The following is a 22,920-nucleotide window of genomic DNA, read 5'->3' on the forward strand; positions in this document are numbered from 1 at the left end:
GACCTAAGGGTCAAGATCCTTTTATTTATTGTTAACTGAAGGTGTCTTTTCTCCATTTTGGATTATTTAGCACCTTTATAAAAAAAAAAAAAAAAAAACAATTGATCATATACTTCTTTCTGGAATTTCCATTCCACTCAAGTATTCTATATATCTAAATTTAGGCCAGAATGACATTAAATTTACTTTGCATTACAATAAGTCTTGAAACCAGGTAGTATAAGTCCTTCAACTTTGCTCACTGTCAAGATTATTTTGGTTATTACTTGGCTATGTGGCAATTATGTGTGAATTTTAGAATCAGCTTGTCAGTTTCTAAAAAAAAAAAAAAAGCTATTAAGATTTTAAAAATCTTAAAAAGATTTATAAATGGTACAGCATTGAATGTGTAGAAAATTGAGGAAAATGGACATGTTAACAATACTGTGTCTTCCAATCCATGATTATGGGATGCCTTTATTTAGACCATCTTTAATTTTACTAATCAGTGTTTTACAATCTTCTGTGTAGAGATCTTCCATAGCTTTCCTTATCTCTATCCTTAAGTATTCTAAGTTTTTTATGCTATTATAAATATATTTTTTAAAGATTTATTCATGAGAGAGAGAGAGAGAGAGAGAGAGAGAGAGAGGGGCAGAGACATAGGCAGAGGGAGAAGCAGGCTCCATGCTGGGGCCCGATGTAGGACTCAATCCAAGAACTCCAGGATCATGCCCTGAGCCAAAGGCAGATGCTCAAGTGCTGAGCCACCCAGGCATCCCTATAAATATTTTTTCAAATTTCATTTTCCACATGCTTGCAGCAGCTTATATACAGGAATAAAATCTTTGTAAACTGATCTTGTACCCTGTGACCTTGCTATATTCATTTATCATTTCTAACAAGTCTTTGGTCACTTTGTGAATAGAAATAGTTCTTTCTTTCTAATCATTCGGCCTTTTCTTTTTCTTGCCTCAATGTACTAGTCAGGAATTCTAGCATAATACTGAATAAAAGAGGTGAGGGAGGAATGATTACCTGTTTCTAATCTTAGGAAAAAAGCCATTAAGGATGATGTTACAGTTTTGTGAGGTTTTGGTTTCTTTTCTTTCTTTCTTTTTTTTTTTTTTTTAATAGACCGCCTTTTTCAGGTTGAGGAAGTTCCCATATATTCCTAGTTTGCCGAGTTTTTATCATGGTTATAGAATGCTGTCAGTAGCAATTTTTATATTTACTGAGATTATGATATGATTTTTCTCCTTCATTTGGTTAATACGGTAAATTACATTGTTTGAGTTTCCAATGGTGAACCAACCTTGTATTTTTGTTATAAACCCCATTTGTTCCTTTCATATTGCTGGATTAGATTTGCTAATATTTGAGAATTTCTATGTCATATTACTGAAAGATGTTCTTATTATGTCTGGTTAGTTTTGGTATTGAGGTTATTCTGGCCTCGTAAAATAAGCTGGAAAACGTTCACTCCTCAATTACTTGCAAAAGATTTTCCTAGGAATGGCATTCTTTATTTCTAAATTGTTTGACACAATTCACTTTAGACATCATCAAAGCCTCTAGTTCTCTTTGGAAGATTTGTGATTTGAATTCTATTTAAAGAGCAAATATAGGGCTCCTTGGTTTTTTATTTCTTTTTGAATCCATTCTGGTAAGCTGAGTTTTTCAAGAAATTTGCTCATTTCTCCTAGTTATTGAACTTATTCTCATAAAATGTTTTACCCTATTTTCTTGCTATTGTTTTCATGTCTGGAGTGATGCCCCCTTTTCATTTCTAATACTGGTAATTTGTAATTTGCCTTTTTCTGTTTTGATTTTGTCTTGCTAGGGACTTGTTGATTTTAGTAAGCTTTTCAAAGAGCCTGCTTTTGCCTTTATTAACTTTACCTATTATTTGTATTTCCTATTTTATTGACTTTCATTCTTCATTATTTTTCACTTAACTTGGACAAATTTTTGCTTTTCTTTTTCTAGATGCTTAGATGATAGTGTTGATCACTGAATTTAAACCTTTCTTCTTTACTCATATAAGCATTAAAAGCTGTAACTTTCCCTCAGCACTCCTTTAGATGGATAATGCAAATTCTGAGATGTTACGTTTTCACTACTCAGGTTAAAATAACACTTACTGTAATATTTATCCTTGAGTTATAAGTTAGAGATAGGTTATCTAATTTCCAAGTATTTGGAGAATTGTCTAGACAGCTTATTGTGATTGACTTCTACTTCACATTTATTGCTGCTGGAAAAAAACATACTTCTAAGATTTCAATCTTGTGAAATTGAGTGAGACTTTTACTGTCCATATGTGGTCTACCTTGGTTAATGTTCCATGCACTTTTGAGCAGAATGTGTATTCTGCAGTTCCTGGATATAGTGTTCTATAATTATCAATTAGCTCAATTTGGCTGATAGTCCTTAGACATTATGTATACTTAGTGTTGCTCTATCAATTATTGAAAGGAGATTATAAGAACTTTCATCTATGTTTGTGAATTTTGTGAATTAGTTTCTTCACTTAATTTTTATAGCTTTCCCTTTGTGTATATTAAAGCTTATTTCTTTATGTATTTTAAAGACACTTAGAATCCTCATGATCTTCTTGATGAATTGATCCCTTTATGAGATGCCTCTATCTCTGGAAAAACTCCTTGTATTGAAATTCCTTTTGTATGATATTAATATAGTTACCCAACTTTTTGTTTTTAAACTATATCTATAACATCTTTCATTTTTATATGCAGTCTAACAATAGGTCCTTTAATTAAAATGTGTCCATTTGCATTTAATGCAATTAGAGATGTGGTTGGATTTAGGTCTACCATCTTATTGTTGGTTTTTGGTGAATCCCACATGTTCTTTGTTCTTTTCCTGCCTTACTTTGAATAATTGAGTATTATTACTACTTAACACTCAACTTTATCTCTTCTTTTGGCTTTTAGGATAACACTTTTTTAAATCGTTGCTCTAGAGATTCATATAGGCATCCTGAATTTATTATAGTCTACCATGAATTCTTAATATTTCACATATAATGTAAGAATATTACAATAATAAAGTTCCACTTAACTCTATCTTTTGTGTTATTGTTGTCATTTTTTAACATACTGTAGTCCCTACAATATTTTTATTACTTTCACTTTCATCATCTTTAAAGAAATTCAGAAAGGAAGAAAATTCTGTATTCATGTTTACCATTTTTGGTGTTCCTTACTTTTTAATATATTTTTAAAATTTGGCATTATTTTCTTTAGCCTGAAGAACTTCCTTTAACATTTTCTATAGTGCAGATTTGTTGGTGACCAATCATCTCTGATAATTTCTTTAATTCATTTTAACTTTTTATTTATTTATTTTTATCTTAACTTTTTAGAAACATTTTACTAAATACAGATTTTGGTTTCTTCTTTCAGCTCTTGAAAGATGTCATTCCATTGTTCTACAGCTTACATCATATCTGAGAATAAGTCAGTGTATAATCTTATTTTTTCCCCATATATAATTGCCCTTTCCCTTCTGGTTTCTTTGAAAATACTCCCGGTCTTTATTCTCAGCAATTTGCATTTGATGGGTCTACGTGCACTTCTTATGTTTCTACTACCTGAGGTTTGCTAAGCATCCTGGATGTTGAATTTATAGTTTTCAAAAAATTTTCAACATTTGGGCTATTATTTCTTTAAAAATTGTTTTCTTCTCCAATCTGTCCTCTACTTCTAGGACTCCATTTTCACATCTCTCAGATTAATGTTGTCCTTGGAGATCACGAAGTCTTCACTGATCATCTCTCTTTTCCTCCCAGTGTTCAATCTGTTTATTCCAGACATAGTATTGCCTCTATTTCTCTGCTGAGATTTGCAATCTGTTCCTTTAGTATATCCATCCTTTCCTTCAATTCATTAAACAGGTTTGTAGTAGCAATTTCAAAGTATTTGACTTCTAATTGCAACACTCCTGTCATCTCTCAATTTGTATCAACTTATCCACCCTTAACTCTGATCATGTTTTCCTGCTTCCTTTCATGTCCTGTGATTCTTAATGATGTGGAGAAACATTTCGGAGAACATCTGGATTTGGGTGTCTTCCTGTAATGGGTGTTGACTTTTGTTTTGGCAGGTATTTAATTAATTAGCCACTTAACCTGGGCCTTTCGAAGCTTGTTTTTAAGCTTTGTTAGGGTAGGTCTAGAGGAGCTCTTACTATAGAGCTAAAGAAGCCTCAACCCCTAAGGCCTGGCTTTTCTGAAGTCTCAATTGACTGTCCAATGTATTTATCAAGGTCAGTCCACTCCAGCTGATCAGAACCCCTGTGTTTCCCAGCATAGTGAGGTCTCCAGTAGCTCACAGATTTCTAGGAGCTGTTCTCCACCATGTCTTGGTAGTTTCATAGCAGCTTAGAGTCAAAGATTTAAGAGGATCCCTAGTTAGATTTCCAAAGCCCCCTTCTCTGCAAAGCCCTCTCCAGTACCCTGCTCTGAAAATTCCAGCTGCCTCAGCAGCCCACGCTCTGCTCTTTGCCTCCTCAGCAAAAGACTGCTGTCCTCTGCTGGGCTCTGCCTCCCTGGGCCTCAATTCTGAAAGGGTCTTCAGGCAGAAAACCAAGGCATTTGTGGGGCTTACTTGATGTGTTTCCCTTCTCTTAGGGATCCCAATCCTGCACTGCCTATTTCCATCTCTGGGGGGGGGAAAGACTGCTTCATATATTTTGGCCAGTTTTCTAATGATTTCTGGTAAAAGGTGGACTCTGCAACTGTTACTATGTTGTGGCTGGAAGCAGATTATAAACAGTTTAAATTGACCTTCCCATATCCAGTCTTATCTACCAGTCCATTCATATTGCAGCAGCCAGAGTGATTTTTACATGCAAATTTTTCCATTTTGTTAAGAAAATTTCCAAACATTCATAGAAGAATTATGCAGTAAACACCCAAATGCCTACCACCTAAATTTCACAATTAACATCTAGATTTTCTTTATCACCTCTCTATCCACCCTTCTATCCATTCACAAAGTCATCTTATTTTTTGATCCATTTCAAGGTAAGCTGAAGACATCATAACACAGAATTACCCTTATAAAATGCAAATATAAATCACATACTTCCTGCTTCAAATTCATCGGTAGCTTTACCTTTCAGCTAATGACCAAAATCTGTGATGTGATCTAGAATGACCTTTCTTGATTTGGGTTTTGCTGATCAGTCTTTTCTCTCCACCCTTCTTTCCTTGCTCCCTGGGTGCCTGCCCCTCTGGTTTTGCTCAGTTACTCCAACATCCTCTGCTCCTCCCTACTGTAGGGCCTTTGAGTGAGTTTTCCTTTGACTAGAATACCCTTCCTCAACTTCAACTTCTCCCCCATCTTGCCTGGATATGATGGCTATTCGTGCATTTTCCCTTCTTCTAGGATGCTTCTCCTCAGCCCCTAGATATCAGCTGTGCCTTTTAAACACTCTCACAGCCCTACATACCTTTCTTTCAAAGAATTTACAGAAGTTTATAATTATAATCTTTGTCTCTCCCATTAGATACAAGCTTCATGAAGACAAAAACTAGGCTTTGTCTCATTATTAGAAACCCAATGTCTAGTAAGGTGCTTGGCAAATACATCGACTATTGTGTAGGCACTTAAAAATATTCATTAAATGAATAAGTCATTTTTTTCCTTAAGAAGTGTAAGAGAAAAAACATCTAGCAAGATTTTCTGATTCTTTTTTTTTTTTTTTTTTTAGATTTTCTGATTCTTATTAGTCTGTTATATTGAACCCAACCAGCAGGTACAGGGTCAGATCTTGATACTGCCCTCCAAGCATATTGCCCTAGTTCAGATGCTTGAGGAAGACAGTCATTCAAAAAGCCCTCCAGAGACAGGAAATCCATAATTTTTCAGTGCTCCTCTAGACAGCCAATCTAAATTCTCATAACACGGTGGCTCCATATCTTCATTTGATTCTCAGAGACACAGCTCTGAATACCAGAGTTTTGTTTTGTTTCAGAGGGAAAGCATTTTGATGGTACCTTATAGGATATAAAACCAGACACTGCTCAGCACCTTACTCCATGCCTCTACCTACCTACCTACCTACGTGCTCCCATCTTATACACCACGGCAATAAGCATTACTCCCTTCCGCCTCCTGGGACCCAGGACAGCGGTCTTGTGGGGGAGGAGGATACTTGTGCCTTGGATGCATACATCTGCTGAAATAATAAAATGAAATTCCAAGAAGGGAACAACTGCTGGACTTTAATAAAGAAGAACTCCCTGTACTATGAACATACTGGCCTTTGTATGCCAAGCTGCCCGGCTATACCAATATTTGATCTCTGTGAGCAATTCTAACAGCCTGCAAAAGAACATCACACAGAAGAAAAAAAAAAAAACTGACAAGGCTGACAGTAGCAACTTAGGAGCAACCATCAATATGTTTCTCATAAGAAGTCAAATTATTAAGTTCATAAACATTCCTTTCATTGTACAGCAATTGTTAAGGCCACCAATCGAATAGGGAACACAGGAAAATTATGGCTTTAATTTTGGCCATTAAGTTTCCAGCAGCTTTATGAAGAGCTGGGTCTGTGAATTAAAGTAGTATAATGAATTCTCTTCCCCCAGGACTTGGGATCAAAGACTAAATAACCAAAAAAAAAAAAAAAAAAAAGACTAAATAACCTGCTCTACAACACCAACGCCCACAACTACGTCTCCCCTTCTCTTAACTGCCCATCAACACAGCAGAGCACGGTGGAGGGAAGGCTGCCGAGGGAGCCTGCTCAGCCCAGAGCTCTCCATCAGCACAACTGGGGCCCAGGAGGAAATACGTGGCCAGAGGTGGCTCCTGGTCCTCAGCGGTCTTTGCTGTGCATTATAAAAAAGGAACTCAGTCAGGAACAGATGATAGCCACAGCTGACAAGTGAGAGAGCTCTGCTGAATCTGTTGCCGGTGCCTGGCTGCTGTCCACTGCTGTTGCCAGGGAAACAGGCGTCAGCTTGATGGAAACAAGGATCAGCGAAAACTTTCACTTACCTCGCTTCCCCTGATCCCCGACAGCCATTTCTATGGAAACAGTAGCTGAGAGCCAGTGGCAGAGAGGTTACCACTCACTTGCTAATGTCAGGTGTGGCTACCAGCCTGTGCACTTCAGGTACCGTGGTACCGACAGCACCAGGATCCAGCTGCCAGCTACCCCCAACAGCCTTTTTACTCTGCAACAAGAAAGTTCAGTCTTTAAAAGTATATAGAAATGTTTCGCTTGGTTCTTCATCAGAAAAAGGAAATTTAGCATTCTTCCATGGAAAGCTGAAGCGGGGCTCAATTCCTTGTTCTACCCAAGCCAAACCAGGTGAAGGCACTAAAGAGAGCCCATGGCTCTTTCCCTCAATCTCCAACCCCACTCACAACATTACTTCCAAGCACAAGAAAAGAGACACCCAACTGTGTGGGAAAATCTTTCACATATTAGCCTAACTCAAAAATTAAAGGAAAAACCCAGCTAAATCTGAGAGTTATTCTGCTGCCAGTGATCATTAAAGGGGTCTTTGTCTGCAATTCTGGCAGCATGATCACTAATTACAGGTAGAAAAAAAATTTTTTTAAGTTGTAAGATCTAAGAACCCTATACCCTCTTTTTTGTTTTTAGACTAGAGTTCGATGTGCCTTCTTAATCTGCTGGTCAGGAGACAAAACTAAGTCATGAATCAGTACAAGTTCATTCTGTAATACAGAAGCACCCAATCACACAGGCAGCCTGGTTATCCCATCATTTAACACCACCCCTTTCGATGTTGTAAGCAATTCAACTACTCTTCGAAGACGCAGGTATGTCAGAGGAGTATGTATAGGAAAAAATTCTGGTGTTCATTTTCAATCAGCAGATGCTGGTAAAGTGTTGAATGAGAGCAAAATCTAATCCCAGTCATGAATAATTTATAAGAATGCCTCTTCCCAGAGGTTACGTCTCCACTTAGAAAGCATTCACCAGTGATACAACTACCATCTACCTGCTATGTTTTGCCTCCTGAGCCAATATTCAAGGAGAAGGAATCAGAGGCAACCTCTGACCTACCATGTCTTATATAATGGTGTGAATTTAAATGGACCAGGGTACAAATGATGATGCCCCAGACCGATCCTGCTCTGTAAAATCCCAAAATAATATAATCCAGAGTCCGCACCACTACCATTACCACCACCTTCCCTCCCCATTCCTTCCATATCTACAGTTGTACAGTCAAGTAGCCATGCCTAAGTCTTTGTGAGGCCCTGGGATTTGATGTAACTAGAATGGAGTATAAGAAGAGCCGAATAGTGAAACTCAGAATAATTCACTGGTTTTAAAATGGCCCTTGCTTTTTCTAGAATGCTTCACCTCATCCATGTTCCCTCAAAACTTGTGAAGATAAACAGGCCTCTAGTAATATAAAATTGGATTAATGATTTAAAAAGATACCTGTGATCTGGTAAATTAGAACTTACTGGGACACAGAGAACACAATTTAGAGATGAAGGACTTTGAACTTAGAGACATGGGCTGGGTTTATATTCAGTCTTAGGTCATAAAATCTGCTTTACAAAAAACATTATCTTTTAACATACAAAGCCTGCTTTAAGAAAGTCTTTCAAATATTTTCCCTAAGATGTTGGCAAAACCAAAGCTTTGAATTCATAGGCGAGTTATAAATGATTTTAATCTATTCTTTAAAGCAGGCCCAGGAGGTGGTTTATGTAATATCTTTCAGTAATTACTGGCTTATGTCATTATATATACATGTGTGTATGCAATAAAACATTTAAAAATATTATATAACTTAAGAGTTTCCACTATGCAGGCCGATCTTGACCAATTATTATTAAAAAGACTGAGTTGATTAGATTTTTTTTTTTTTTTGCAACAAATCACGTTTTATATTCTCTCACTCAAGCCACCACGATAACAAGGAGCAGGCATGCTATGCTCCAGCTCATTGAATCCTCACACAACTCACATGGTTGGTATTTTAGCTCCATTGCACAGATGAGGAAAGTGAGGCTCAATGAGAATCATGTCATTACTTTCCAACTCTAAAGCTGGTGTGATTAACCATGATGCTACAAAAATGCCATTCCCCTACGTTGTGGGGAAAAAAAAATTCACTGTCTGAGAGAACCTGAGTCACAAAGATTTAGAGCTGGAAAATACTTTGTGGCTGACAAAGAACAGCTTCACCTTGAACCATAGCTTCACCTTGGGGGGCACAGAGTTCAGCATGAATGTGTATACAAGACTCTTTTCTCTTGGTCGCTTCCTGGTAAATCCAGAAAATGGTACACTTTAATTTCCAAAGAACTCCTGTGTCTGTCCCCATTTGCCCAGAGAGGGGACTGGGAGGAGGTCCATGGATTTAGGATGAAGATGCATTCGATGAGTCAAGTCCTTTACTTCTATGTTGTATATATAAGGTTGATATAAAGCCAGCCACCCTAGCAGGAAGGCTGCACAACGGGACCATCCCTACTTAAGAGACCAGGAGATGGAAGCTCAGGGCTACAAAGATAAGGCTCAGAGTTGGTGGGGGACACTGGCAGGACCAGAACCCAGGCCTTCGCATCTACCAGTCTCTTCTAGGGGGCCTCACCACAGGTACACCTGGCATCAGGTGGGGCCTACAGGTGAAAAAGTGAATCCACTGCCCAGGACCACCACTTCCTCCCCGCCCCCACCCCCTCAGGAATCTGGCAGTAATTCTAAAGAAACAAAGCACCGAGCCACCAATTAGTTCTCTTATTCTATTTACTGACAAAAACCTCAAAAGGGACAAGGAGCTAAATGAACAATGTTAAAAGTAAAAAATTCATGAAACTTCTAAAAAAAAAAACAACCACCCACAGCATGAGAAGAGACAAAATCTGCCTGACTTATAAACTTAAATGACACATTCTTTCCAATCCTTGGTCATAACAGGATCATCTCCTCAATGACAGTGTAAAATTGCAGCACAAGCTACAGACATTCTTGGCTCCCCCTCCCCAAAGAACACCACCACCAGAGATAAAAGTCTTCATCTGTGTTCATGCTTGGCTACACAGGGTATACACTTCATAAACTTCATACTCACCTTGAGAAAAGATCTGTTGTAAAACCAAAGATTTTTCCAAAGCATCAGTCTTAGAATGCTTTAAAAATGTACCAACACCAAATCAAGTGTGCAGGTTAAAATCAGTTCACGAATACAATAGGATGGCATGGCCACACACACAAAAAAAGAAAAAGCCAAGGAGCAGAAACAAGTACTTCCAAGGGGTTAACAGACTTTAAAGACACACAAGCACCATTTAACGATTCTTCATTAGAAGGCAATAGCACAGTCTGAAGTTTCTAAAATGGGAGGCTTTTAATTCAGCACTTTAAGGATTATATGTGTGCGGGTCTGAGGGTCCCTAAGGGGCCATGCAATACAAGTTGTCTTCCTTTTAACATTTAGTTCCCTAGAAAAAAACTGTGAAGAACTCTAAGACTAAAGCAAATTTTTAAAAAACTTAGTAAGAAAATGCATACGAATAACTCGTTTTGATTTTTTGTTGCTTTGGGGGCCAGTTAAGGGGAAGGAAGTGCCAGAGGAGCTGGGAATTGTTCAGGGAGGTGGGAGCAGGCTCCTCATAGGTTCCCCCCTCCCGTAGATGCCTTATCGCCTTTCAAGATCCAGCTCACAGACATGCAGCCTACACAGCCCACAGCACACCTCTGCTCCAGCTTGGCCATCCTGCACTGCTTAACAGTCTCCCCACCAGACAAGGAGAGTCTGAGTCCAATGCCTCTGTGTCTTAGAATGCCGGCACCCCTGGTCTCTGGCCCAGAGCCAGCACACAACAGGAAATGCTAGCCGAACCAGCAGAGATGGCTGAAAGGCTCTGCTTTGCAGCCGTGGCTCTACTTTGCACCAAGTACCCTTCAGCACTGTGGCCTCACAGTGGAGCACCTTCCATGTGCAGCCCCCAGGAGCTGGGGCACAGCAGGAACGGACAGTGGAAATCACTGGGGAGTCTTGGATTTTATTTTTTCACATGCAATGTGTTCTCCCTCAGAAGGGATCTAAGTTTTGTTTTCATATAAAAATGCTTTTAAATTACTTATTATTTTCCCTAAAATATATCCCAGTAAACTGGTTGTCCCATGAGGGTGTCACTGTCGTCATCCTCCATGGAGGTCAATATTTAATGCCCGCCATTCTACTAAGGAGCCCCTCCTCCCATATTTTTCTTTCTCTGTCTTGAGCTGCTTCATCACGCCGGGGCGATGGCTCCTGTGCCGGGAAGCCTGGAGATAAGGCATGTCACTGGCACTGTTAAAATTAGCAGTTTCCATGGCCTCAGTCAGTTTGGTTGAACTTGGGAGACATGGGGCGCCAAGGAATGCACAACAGAATTGCTGTTAACCTTGTACAGGCCATTCCTGAGGCAAAATCGACACCATGCTGCTTCTCCAGGGATAAATTCCACCCTTACAAGCCCAACACTAACCTAAGGCCACAGAGACTCATCAGGATGAAAGCACTCTTCTTCACACAGGTGCTTACAAAGCCATTCATCTGTAGATGGAAGCTGTGTGTGCGCGTTGGGGGGGAGGTTTGATGCTGTCACACCCTCAACCCTGCCTCACTGGGGGCATGGGCTCCAGGGCCATCACTAGAGACGGGCTTCCACAACAGTTTTTCATCTGTGGTGTAAAAGTGAGCACACTCGGTCAAGGAGAACCCCAAATACGTTATCCCCTGAAAACATCAAGGCAGTTTAGAGGGCAGATCAAGAAGGGGAGCAGAGGTGGAGAAGGAGCTGTGCTCTCTGCTCTGGCAAAGGCAGCGTGTGGACCAATGCGATATAGGGCTCTTTGCTGACTCAGCATTCCATGAAGGTGTCACCCCTCCTCCCCCATCCTGAGACACAGACTTGGAAAGAGGAAGATAAAGGTGAGGATTTGCCCATGTGGACTCAAGTGTGCCACCAGTAAGTACTTCCTGAGGAAGTGTGAGCACAGTGGGTGACAAAGGCTCCTCTGGGGAGATGGGCAACCCCGGCTTCTAGCTGGGGTGCTTGTCCACCAGCAGTGGTTAAGTTCTGGAGCAGCTTCTGGGAGAGCCCAGGCAGCCCTTTCTTCCTTCTCAGGGTGCTACCCTTTCTGGGTGTCTGTGGGTGGTGAGGATACAGAGCCACCTCAGGGGCCTGGGATGGCATCTCTAAGAACAGGCAGGGCAGAGCCGAGAAACACCAGAATCCCCTGGCCCGAGTCAGCCTCCACTCTATGGAGAATCTTCTCTATGGAGAAGATGGACCACTCTATGGTCATCCAAGGAGTGGAGGCAGCGAAGTGAAATTTCAAAAACAGTGACTGAGTGAGCAGAATGATAAGGCCATAGGAAGTGCATATGCAAAAGCTGGTTGTTACTCTGCATTAAAGATTCCACAAGTTGAGACTAATCATGAATTAGAGGGACAATCCTCACAATGACAGTAGCAGAAAACCAAGCAAATAAATGACTTGAAGGATGTAAGATTTTGAAGTTGTTCAGTATTTATGTGCTAATCTGGGTTTATACCTCCTTCTCCATAAAATCTGAAACACTCTGGAAACATTCGCAACACACTGTGGGTAACTCAAAAAGGCCAGGTTATATACTAATGGGAACAAAGCCACAAAAGACAAAGACCCTCTCCTGAGGACACCGAGGCTGGGACTCCCTTCACTCATTGTAATCCACTTCTGCACATGGCCACACTGACACACCTGGCCTCAGGGAAATGTTTTCATTAAATTAATAACGTTTGGCAAGCGTCAGCAACACAGAATCTCACAGACAAGATACAGGCAGAGAGAATCACAGTTCAATCCAAAGCAACACACAGAAGGGACATCAGAGTCCACACGCATGCAGAGAAGCCGCAGGGAGCAGCTGGGGGACACGCAGAGCCGCCCCACGCGTGGCAGCAGCAGAATGTGCAACGTGGATCTGACTGCTTACCCGCTAAGGACACCAAGAACCAGGTTAAGGACGAAAAATGAGCCAAGGATGATCAGACTAACAAAATACACCCATGGCCATTCCCATCCTATCGCATCATTTACCTGTAAAATGTAAGGAGATCAGTTATCAGTTATCCATTTACTAAAGAGCAGAGCCCCAGGAGCAGCTGCCAGACCACACAGACTACTGCTCTTAGGACAGGGACCCCAGCTAGGACCTTTCACCTTTTGTCTGCAGGTAAGGACAAGTTCTGGTGAAATCTACAAACCTGGCCCACCAAGTGTCAGCCAGGATCAGCTCGCTTAGCTACTGTTTTGTACCAATTAATCTGCATATTTGGATCCAGACCAATAAAGCAATTATAAATGTATCTCATTTTAGGACAGACAAAAGGGCAAGCAATGGAATCTCTTTAAATTCCAAGCAACAACGCTGATTAGTTTCTGGTCAATAACCTTTCCATACCTTTCTTTCATAAAGGTTGGTGAAATTCCAGAAAGCATCTTGACTTGGGAAGCCTCAGCAAAAGAGAAAGCATCTCGGAGGACACAGAACATGTTTGGCACCCATCCGGCTGCCCTCCCCTCCTCAATCTAGCAAAACCTGTGTGGTCTTGGCAACTGTCCTTAGGACTCTGCTTTCAAGATGAAAGAGGTGTAGCTTACCCGCTCAATACACCAAGTACAAGATTTAGTACGAAAAATGACCCAAAGATGACGAGACTGACAAAATACACCCAGGGCAATTCAAATCCCATAGCATCATTCATCTGCAAGAAATGAGATGGTCTCATAGGAGCAGGTTAATAAGAGGATCTAATAAAGAGAGAGGTGACATTAGAGACAGTATTCAATATATTGAATTAAACATTTACTTAGATTTGAATCAGAGACAACAGTAGCCAAGGTACATTCACTATATATTCCCAACACGCGTGCACACGTGCGCGCGCACACGCACACACACACACACACACACACACAAACACCCATGAAGAGTCATCAAAGCTTTGGGGGCAAATAATAGCAGACTTTGACACAAGCAGGGCAATCAGCTGGGATCTGGCTTAATGGAAAGTCTTGGATGATGGACTTTCAGACTAGATCTTGGTAGATCTATTCTAAGCTAATGCTTAGCTAAAAAGTATTTCCTACTCAAGTTGTTAAAACTTTTTGCTTTTATCATTTGTGATGGTGGAAAAGTCTTACAGAGACAAACTTATAACATTTGACACTATCAATTCTTTCCCTTAAAAAAAAAAAAAAAACACCTTAAAGTAATAAATTTCTATTGGAAGCCAACCCATCCAAAGAACCTGACCCACCTAAAATCTATATTATCTGCAATCAGTGAGTATAAGCACAACTAAATTAACACAAAGAAGAAAGTGTTCAGAAGTCAACTAGGTGACACACATTCAAGGGAGCTTTTGGGAATGAAATTTTTGCCACCTGCACCCAAGGAAGGACCCAGGATAAAGAAAGAAGCTTTTATCCCCACACCTAGCTTTGACCTAGATGACCCACCCATGAGAGTTGACTCCAGCTGTGAGCTGACCAAGACTAGGTAAAAGAGTCCAGAGGAACCCTGTGCCACTTTTTCTAGAAGAGTCAGACATGGCCTTTGGGGTAGACCCTCACAGGGAAGGTTTGGTCACAAGCAGCTTTCATGTGGGAGCAAACCAGTGCTTCAAGGTTCATGGCTAGATGGTATTTTCCAGCAGCACCTGTAAGTGTTAAATTAGGCAAACACTTCTCCCAGGAAGGAGGCATTAAGGACCAGTTTGGGGATAGAATGAATGGCTGCAGGCCTGACTTTGCTTGGAACACCCATAATCTTGGCCAATAGAACTATACATAGTCTGAGAGTCATGGTTCTTGTAAGCCCCTTCGGCCTTCAAGCATATGACTTCCTCCACGTTACCCGGCTTTGGATTTTAGCTTTACAGAATGAAGTGTGTGCATTTCACTATGTTTGCTGCATGCAGAAGCCAAACAGGAAAAGAGAACATTAAAAAAAAAAAAAAAAAAAAAAGATCTAACATCTGTTGAAGTCTAGGGAGAGGGCATTAAATCCCTTATGAAACACCTGTTTGGCCACATGAAAATTGATGTGCTTAATAGAACTCATATCAGTCTGCACATCTCACATTGGCAATTAGAGTAATGAATGAACCAGGGCCGTGGCTGCAATTGTTGATCGAATTAAGCTGGATAAACTAATTTCAGCAGGAAGGCAGAAGGTAATTCTTCCAAAGCAATGAAACCACTAAACTTATTTAAAAACCCATGTGTGGAAGAGAAGAACCAGGCTGCCTGGTGTAGTGGCCAGAGCCTGGCCTGGAGTTAGGACCTTCCATAGAGACCTCTCTTTGGACCTGTCTCTTCTAGGTTGGAGCAGTGCAGATAGAAGGGGAGTGTGTGCTCATGGTGTGAGGAAGGATGTGCAAAGTCCAACACTCCCATCAGTAGACCTCACTCTTGTACTGCCCTGGTGCGAGGTGACCCATCCTGGACCCAGCTGTGAGCTGACCAGGATGTGGTGAAAGGGCTGGTCAGCGGCCAAGCCAACCACTTTACCAATCCTCATTCAGGCCTCAGTCTGTTGTTGCACGGAATGTTCTAAGAACAGCAGTCTGTTCCACTTGGGAGGGCACTTAAAAATTAAAGCAGCTTTTGATCTCAGGAATAGGTGTTTGACAGATTCACAATTACTTGGATCAGAAATATCAACTGGAATGACAGCTGGGGGCTGGAGGGAAGGCCGCAGAAGATTATCTCTAACTCTACAGAAGGTGGGAAAAGAAACAAAACTTAAGCTCTGAGGGCCAGTCCTTCTCCAAACTTCTCAATCCAAGTCTCTTATCAGAGGCCAATATTTCTCAGACCTCACCAAATACATGGGAGAAGTCAGAACTGGCGAGCTGTCCCCCAAAATACCCAAATGACAATAAAGGCTCTGCTGGGAATTTTGTCTGCATGGTCTTTATCAACAATGAAAAAAAATCAACATGACCTGCAGCATTTCAATTTACATTCATTCTTAAAAGTTTCATATCAAACTCATCATGTGGTGTCATCTGATACCTAGAAAATAATATTCTATTTAGTTTCTTTTTTTTTTCCCCCTCATTTCAAAGACTGAGATGCACATTCTTGTCTCCAATTAAAGACCAACCTAAAGCTTTTTGTTATTTTCTAACTGGTGAAGAACACTACTGGAAACTTGGTAATACTGGTTGGAATAAGAGAAAGGCAGGCTGTTGGCCAACGAGAGAGAAATTTCCTAGGTGTCTTGAACGAAGCAGATCATCAGTTTGACCATGAGAACTTTACACTGGAGTCTGGCAGCCAGCACCTTCATAGGCATGTTCACTGAGGAAGGAGCGTGGCGGCAAGGCAAGGGATCATAAATGATTTATGTGTGAGTCGCTCTTTCCTTAAACCAATGCTATTTTAATTTCCTATTTTTAAAAATATTTCCTCTGAGTTGAAGAACTGGTTCAGGTAGTCTAACTGTGCATCTTGCAGATAAGAAAATTAAAGCCCAGAGAGTTGTGGAGACCTATCCAAGATCATGCACCCAGCCCTATCCAGCCTTCATGTTCTTCCCTTGCCCTATACCCTGTTTCCTCCAGAGACAACAAATATATGTGGGTGAGGAGGCACTGTAATTATGCTTATAGAATGAACTTTATAACAGGGCTCTATAAGGACTTTTTCCCCACCAGAAACTGATAATCCCACTCCCACACATCCAAATAGTTCTAAGTATGTCCTTCTTGCATATTGGACCCACTTGTACTTTTCTCAAGACCTAGCCAGGCCTTTGCCAGAAATTCTTGAGAACCAAGGCATCAGTGAGCTTGAGAACATTGACCAAATATAAACTTGACAAGATGCTAAGTAATCCCTGGCAAAGACTTTGTCCACCATATACAAACATCTAGATGATTGCTTGCAATAAATATTTACAATCTCTTTAGTTGTCTCTCAAGATATTTCCTTTACACCTTATTGTGAATAAAAATTGATATTTAAATATGGCCCTTCTACATTGAGGCAATGGGATTATACCATGAGGAGTAAGGGTAACTAGTATTTGTTAAGCACTTGCTCTGTGCCGGTCAAGGATGTTCTGTTCTGGAACACAGCTGTGTACCTTCCATCTGACCATGGCCCATTAAATATTAAAAATGGTTTGGTGCCTTGGCTCTGGTCTTTCTGATGAGTTAATAAATATAATCAATAAGCAATGAAAAACAACCTGATGTGTTTCAGAGGATAAGATCTCAGTTAACTGTTTGGAAGATTACTTAGCTGCCCTCTAGTGTTCTAGAATGGTTCACAAACCTCTGACAGTAGAGAATGCCAAGGAAAGCGTGCTGGGTTCCAGTCTAGAGCAGGGGTCACCAAACTATGACCTGTGGGCCAAAGCCAGCCCACCACCTGCTTTTGCACAGCCCTTGAGCTAAAAGTAGCTTTTCATTTTTAAATAGCTAGGAAGAAAAAATCAAAACAACATTTCATGACACATGAATGTTATACAAAGCTCAGAGTTCAGTGTTTAGAAATAAAATTTTAATGAACAGAGCCACACCCATTTGTTTACATGTGGTCTATGGCTGCTTCTGAGCAACGTGGGCAGGCAGAGGGCAGAAATGCGTCCTTGTGACAGTGATATTATGGTCTGCAAGGCCAAATATATTTACCATGTGGCCCCTTATAGGTCTATAGATCTCTGATCAAGAACCACGACTACCGGCAGGAGGACTCTGGGGATGTTCACTGGGTCTCTCTCTACACACATTTGATCTTCAAAATCCCAGTCCTTCTAAGAAAGGGACATAGACTGGGATAATGTTGATAAATTACTTGAGTTCCTCCATCAGAATAAAGATGCCCTGTAATTCACAGAGAATATAATTATTATATTGTCAAATTATTAACTCTGATTGTCATATTAACAATAGAGATGATAATTATACAATCCTAGGTGATACTTAAAGGTTCAGAGGAAAGCAATGGAAACTTTGGTTTCTGGGTGCATGGAATTTTCTCTCCTTTAACCACACACTCACAGTTTTCACTTGCTTGACAACAGGAAAGAGATTCTCATGAGAGAATCCATGTGCAAAAATTTAACAAAGTATAAAACTGTGTAGTCAAGGCATGTTGGATCAGCAGTGGACAGTTGACTCTGACAGAGAGAACAACAGAGCTGAAAGGAGTCAGATTTTAAAAAAATCAAAATATTGTTCCTATCCCATTTGGGGCAGGGGGCAGGGACCAAAGTTTGGGCTATTTGGATAAATCTTTTCTATTTATCAGAAATTTCAAGGCAAGACTGGAATTGAGATTAATCTAACGAGGATTTGCAACTTTGAAAATAATACTGACAATGAATGCTTTATCTGATTTGAAGGTCCCCTTGCCATAGGCATGGTCTTGGTTCATCCAATATAATTTCCCTCCTTCTTCCTCTTCCTGAAAGGCATCATCTTATGGATGTAAATAACAGTCATGCATACCCACACAGACATAGACACACACACACACACACACACACACACACACACACACACACACACTTTCTCTCTCTTTCCTAGGACAACAAGAAAAAGAAAAGAAAAGAGAGAGAAACAAGATACAACACGTTGGTGATGCTCAAAACTTTTTACCAAATTAGGCTCACACTTTGGGGAAGAAAATAAAAACATACCTTTTTTGCCTAATTGAATACATAAGGACTTCTACAATCCTATAAACATGGTGTTCAATGGTGAAGGGAAGCAAAAACCTACATATAACCACTGTGTGCCAGGTTCTCTGAAGGTATAAAGGAATATGGAACCCTAGAAAGAGTTTAAGATTTAGAGCCAGAAGCTACTTCTCAATTTGTAGGCCTAACTAAAGACTGCCCATTCAAGAAGTACTTTATCACTAATTGCCTTTTAACGAATCATTATTGGAATCCTGATTAATCCCATCTGAACTTGGGTTTAGGCTTAAGATCTGCATGTCGGCTGTTTTTCTTGGCAATCTGTGCCAGGGAAAATAATTTCTAAATTTCTGTGAGCTTTTTTAGATTCTATCAAATAAATAACCAAACAACCTCAGCTCTGGGAAATAGCTGTTAAGATACTTTTGTTCTTCTTTTATAGCAAATCCTTCTGGGTTCTGTTGGGAACAAGAATAACCAGACCTTAGCCATAGAAAAGGCGTCCTTCCGTTTTTCACTGCAGGTTGGATGGATCCACCAGCCCTGGAAGTTTGATGTGCCTTTCCTACCCTCTCTGACAGACTTCTATAGTTCCAAAGAAAAAGGAAGAGAGACATAGGAGCTTGTGCTGGGCTGATTTATGGTATTGCTGAAGATGCAAAAGGGAAATAGTATAATATGGGGAAATCCATTTTGGCCTGAAGGTTGTACTAAGTTCATGGAAAGCATAAAAGGGATCCAATTTCTTCTGTTTAGTATCTGATAAAGCAAGCTACCTTTTATGTAAAAAAATATAAAAGTAAAAAATAAATCAAGCTCATGGAAGTCCAGGAGCATCTTAACCTGAAAAATAACCCCTGGCTCTCTAAGAATTTAATTCAGAACAGTCCTGACTTTGGGAGTTCCTCTAAAGGATTCGTGGGCACACTGAGCAGCATGTCCCCAGGCAGACAACAGCTTTCTGGAGTGGAAACTAAGGCTAAGTGGAAACTAAGGAAAGAGGGGTCATCTCACTGAGGAGAGGGTCTGCTTCCCTTCCCAAGAACTGACTATCAGGGTTTCTTTTTCAGCTAACTCTTCAATGGCTCTAGCGAATGAAACACTCTATCAACAAAAGAACACCACACACGCTGTCCCCCTGCTGCTTACCCAGTAGAGCACATCTGTCCAGCCCTCCATGGTGATGCACTGGAACACGGTGAGCATGGCAAAGGCAAAATTATCAAAATTGGTGATGCCTCCATTTGGGCCAACCCAGCCACTCCTACACTCCGTGCCATTGGCGGCACACTGGCGTCCATTCCCTGAGAACGCACATGGCGCTGGGTCCTCTTCAGCTATGATATCTGCAAACAGAGCACACAGGCTTCACCACCCCACACATGAACACCAGGAAGCCCGAAGCCAATGGAAGTGTAGTGCCCTCGCCAGAGCTCAGAACACCTGCCTCCTATCTATGCTGTCAGACTCCCACTTGACCCTCAAGGTCCACTTCGAAGACTCCCTCCTTGGTGGCATATGCCATTTCTGCACTCAGAATCCACGGCTCTCTCCTCTGCCCTGTCTCTACAGCACCTTTCTTCAGCGTACAGAGAACGATGGTAGTGATTCCCCTCATGTTCTAGTTTTGGGGATACTTTATCTTATGTGCCAGGATGCATTACATAGGAAATCAGGATAGAAGAGATTAAATCCTCATTTATTCTGAACATAATTCATGCTAAGAACTGGCTGGTTCTTACTGGTATATTTGGCTCTTCCACACCCTCCCCCCCCCCCCCATTTTGCTTTAGATTTTCCCAAAACCACAGAAGTTACTTTGGGGAAAATTAAATTTTTAAGTTACATTAGCTACCGTTTTCATTACTCACCTGAGTCAGCAAAAAAACAGGTTTTGTGCATTTTTCCAATAAAAAGTTCCAATCCTATAATAGCATAGATTATGATTACAAATAATACCAAAAGGGCTATGTGAAGGAGGGGGACCATGGCTTTTATAATGGAGTTCAGGACAACTTGTAAACCTAGGAGAGAGAGAAATAAGTTTGTGAGCCAGGGAGATACTTCACAGATACATACATATACATAATGTAATTCCTGATGATGTCTTGATGCCTGCCTCATGTATGACACACAGTAATAAAACTCAGAGATATTTAACATTAAATTAATATTAAACCTGGATAAGTTAAAGAAGAATCTAAAAGACCATCTAATCCAATTGCCTCACTCAACAGATGGAAAAACTAAGGCCCAGAGAGAGGACTGCCCAATCTCCAAGTCAGTTATTCATTCACATGTTTGTTTACCCATTCAACAGAATTCCTTGAACAGCAACCATGTGGCAAGCGTAAAATTTAGTGCTTTGGGGAATATGAAGATGTATTACATAAAGTACCTTCTCTCAAAGAAGCATATTCTAGAAGGGGAGGTAAGAATGAAACACACATCCCGCTAGGGTAGCACACAGATTCTATAGGAGTAATATCAAACAGTGAAAATTAAAGAGGGATGGATGAAGGACATCACTTCTGAGTGGGGTAAGACAGAGAACTGGGCAACAGCCCCCTCTCGCTAGGGCCTAAAGGTGGGAGAGGATGGACTGGCACAGGGGGCCCTGGGAGATGAGCCACTCTGGCCAGAGGGAAGAGCACCAGGAGCACGGAGGGAAACTAGGCAATGTGGGCCGGGCACCAGTGAGTTTTGGCTGGTGGTCACACAGTGGAAAGAAGATCAGGAAAGGAAAGCAGATTGCAGCTGGGTAGCTCTGGGTATTAAATTTGGATTACAGGGCTGGATTCTTAGCTCATCTGCAAGAGGCAGCCTCTTTTGAAAGATGGACAAGACAGCAAGAGGTGAGGCTGGCAGAGCGGTATCTGGGGAGCACTGGGATCCAGGCAGGACAGCCTGAGGTTAGGGATGAATCAGCAACAGAGTTTGAGGGAGGAGAAGGCACCCATGGAGGCCGGGTATTGAGGCAAACCCCTGTGCCTAAACAAAAACAAGGATGTGGAAAGGAGATTCCCCTGGAACAAGGGAGGTAGAAGGGCAAGAGCCACTCGGCACCCAGGAAGTTTAATCATGGGCTCAGCATTAAGGGAGAAGTGTCCTGCAGCAGGGACATGGACTTGAAGGATGAGGGTGGGGCGTGAACACCTGGAAGCCACGGTACAGGAGAGGAGTGAAATCATGGAAAGAGGGTTGGTGAGGCAACACTCAGGTTAGGAGTAGATGGGCGGAAACAGCAGACTATGGGTGAGTGGTCAGAAAGAAACCAGAACCCACACTGCAGCCAGGCTTCTGGAATCCTGGCTTTAGCATCCACGTTCTTCTCCTCAACCCCGTGAGCACAGCTGCTGCTCTGTGAGGTTCACGTTTTCCCCATTCTGCCCTTTCTTCCCCTTCCTCTCCCCACCCTCTCTCCTCCTTCACACAGCTCTTTTATAGTATCTTTTTCCCTCTCCCAATACATATTCCAAGAATGAGAGTGTAAGAAGCCAAGATGCTAGAGGTGAATAAGACAGAAGTCAGAACACACCAAGCAAAGAAAAAAAATAGTCATTAGCAATTGTAATTAAGATATTTAACTGTTCAAATGGTTTTAGGAAAAAAATGATTAATAGGATGACTTTTAATGTTTTCACCTTTTATCAGGAATTAGATGAAAAGAAGTATCTGCTCTCATGGACTTGGACAGGGGTTTGTTTTTTTTCACTGGGGGGAGGTTGGACATGGATGGGGCATTCCAAATCATCATCTGGCAGTTAGCTCTTCTCAAGTCTATGGTAATGAGTTATGTGTTTCATGAACATATTTGTTCACTGCAACTACTGTATTTCAGATTGGCCAAATTTATGAGATAATGAAGTTTATCTTAATGTGAATGTGTAGACTTTCCTGACATTAGGCTCCTTTATACATAATCACTGTGCAGCAGAGCTCATAGGACTCCAGTTTAAGAGACAGTGGGGTGGAACGAAAAGACTACTAGGCCAGGAACTGGGAGAAAATGGGTCTATTCCCATTCAGCCACCCACTGACTGTGGGAATCTGTATAAGCTGCTACCCCTCCACAGCCCTTTGCTTCCTCGTCTAAAAGATGATGCCCATGGACCAGATGATCTGTAGGGTTCTTTCCCATTTGACGGTCCAGGATTCTCATAAATATTTACCATCTGAGTATGGGTGGTTAAGAACTCCACAAATGTCTGAAGCAC

At 41.1% G+C, this 22,920-nt stretch overlaps 1 protein-coding gene across 20 annotated transcripts in view; it reads right to left on the minus strand.

Annotated features, from left to right (window-relative positions):
- The window catches only part of CACNA1D (calcium voltage-gated channel subunit alpha1 D), a 302,032-nt gene that overhangs the window by 124,831 nt on the left and 154,281 nt on the right, over window positions 1-22,920 (minus strand). For 13 of the 20 annotated variants that reach the window (XM_072785865.1, XM_072785856.1, XM_072785874.1 and 10 more), the window contains exons 6-8: window positions 20,575-20,727; window positions 19,853-20,049; window positions 12,980-13,083 (exon numbers count right to left, since the gene is read on the minus strand). In XM_072785865.1, coding sequence (XP_072641966.1) covers window positions 12,980-13,083; window positions 19,853-20,049; window positions 20,575-20,727 — 454 coding nt within the window. Of the gene's footprint in view, window positions 1-12,979; window positions 13,084-13,647; window positions 13,752-19,852; window positions 20,050-20,574; window positions 20,728-22,920 lie in introns of those variants that run through there. The other 7 variants (XM_072785861.1, XM_072785864.1, XM_072785857.1 and 4 more) reach the window with 2 other exon arrangements.

This window comes from Canis lupus, chromosome 19 (assembly GCF_048164855.1).
Source record: "Canis lupus baileyi chromosome 19, mCanLup2.hap1, whole genome shotgun sequence".
NCBI lineage: Eukaryota > Metazoa > Chordata > Mammalia > Carnivora > Canidae > Canis > Canis lupus.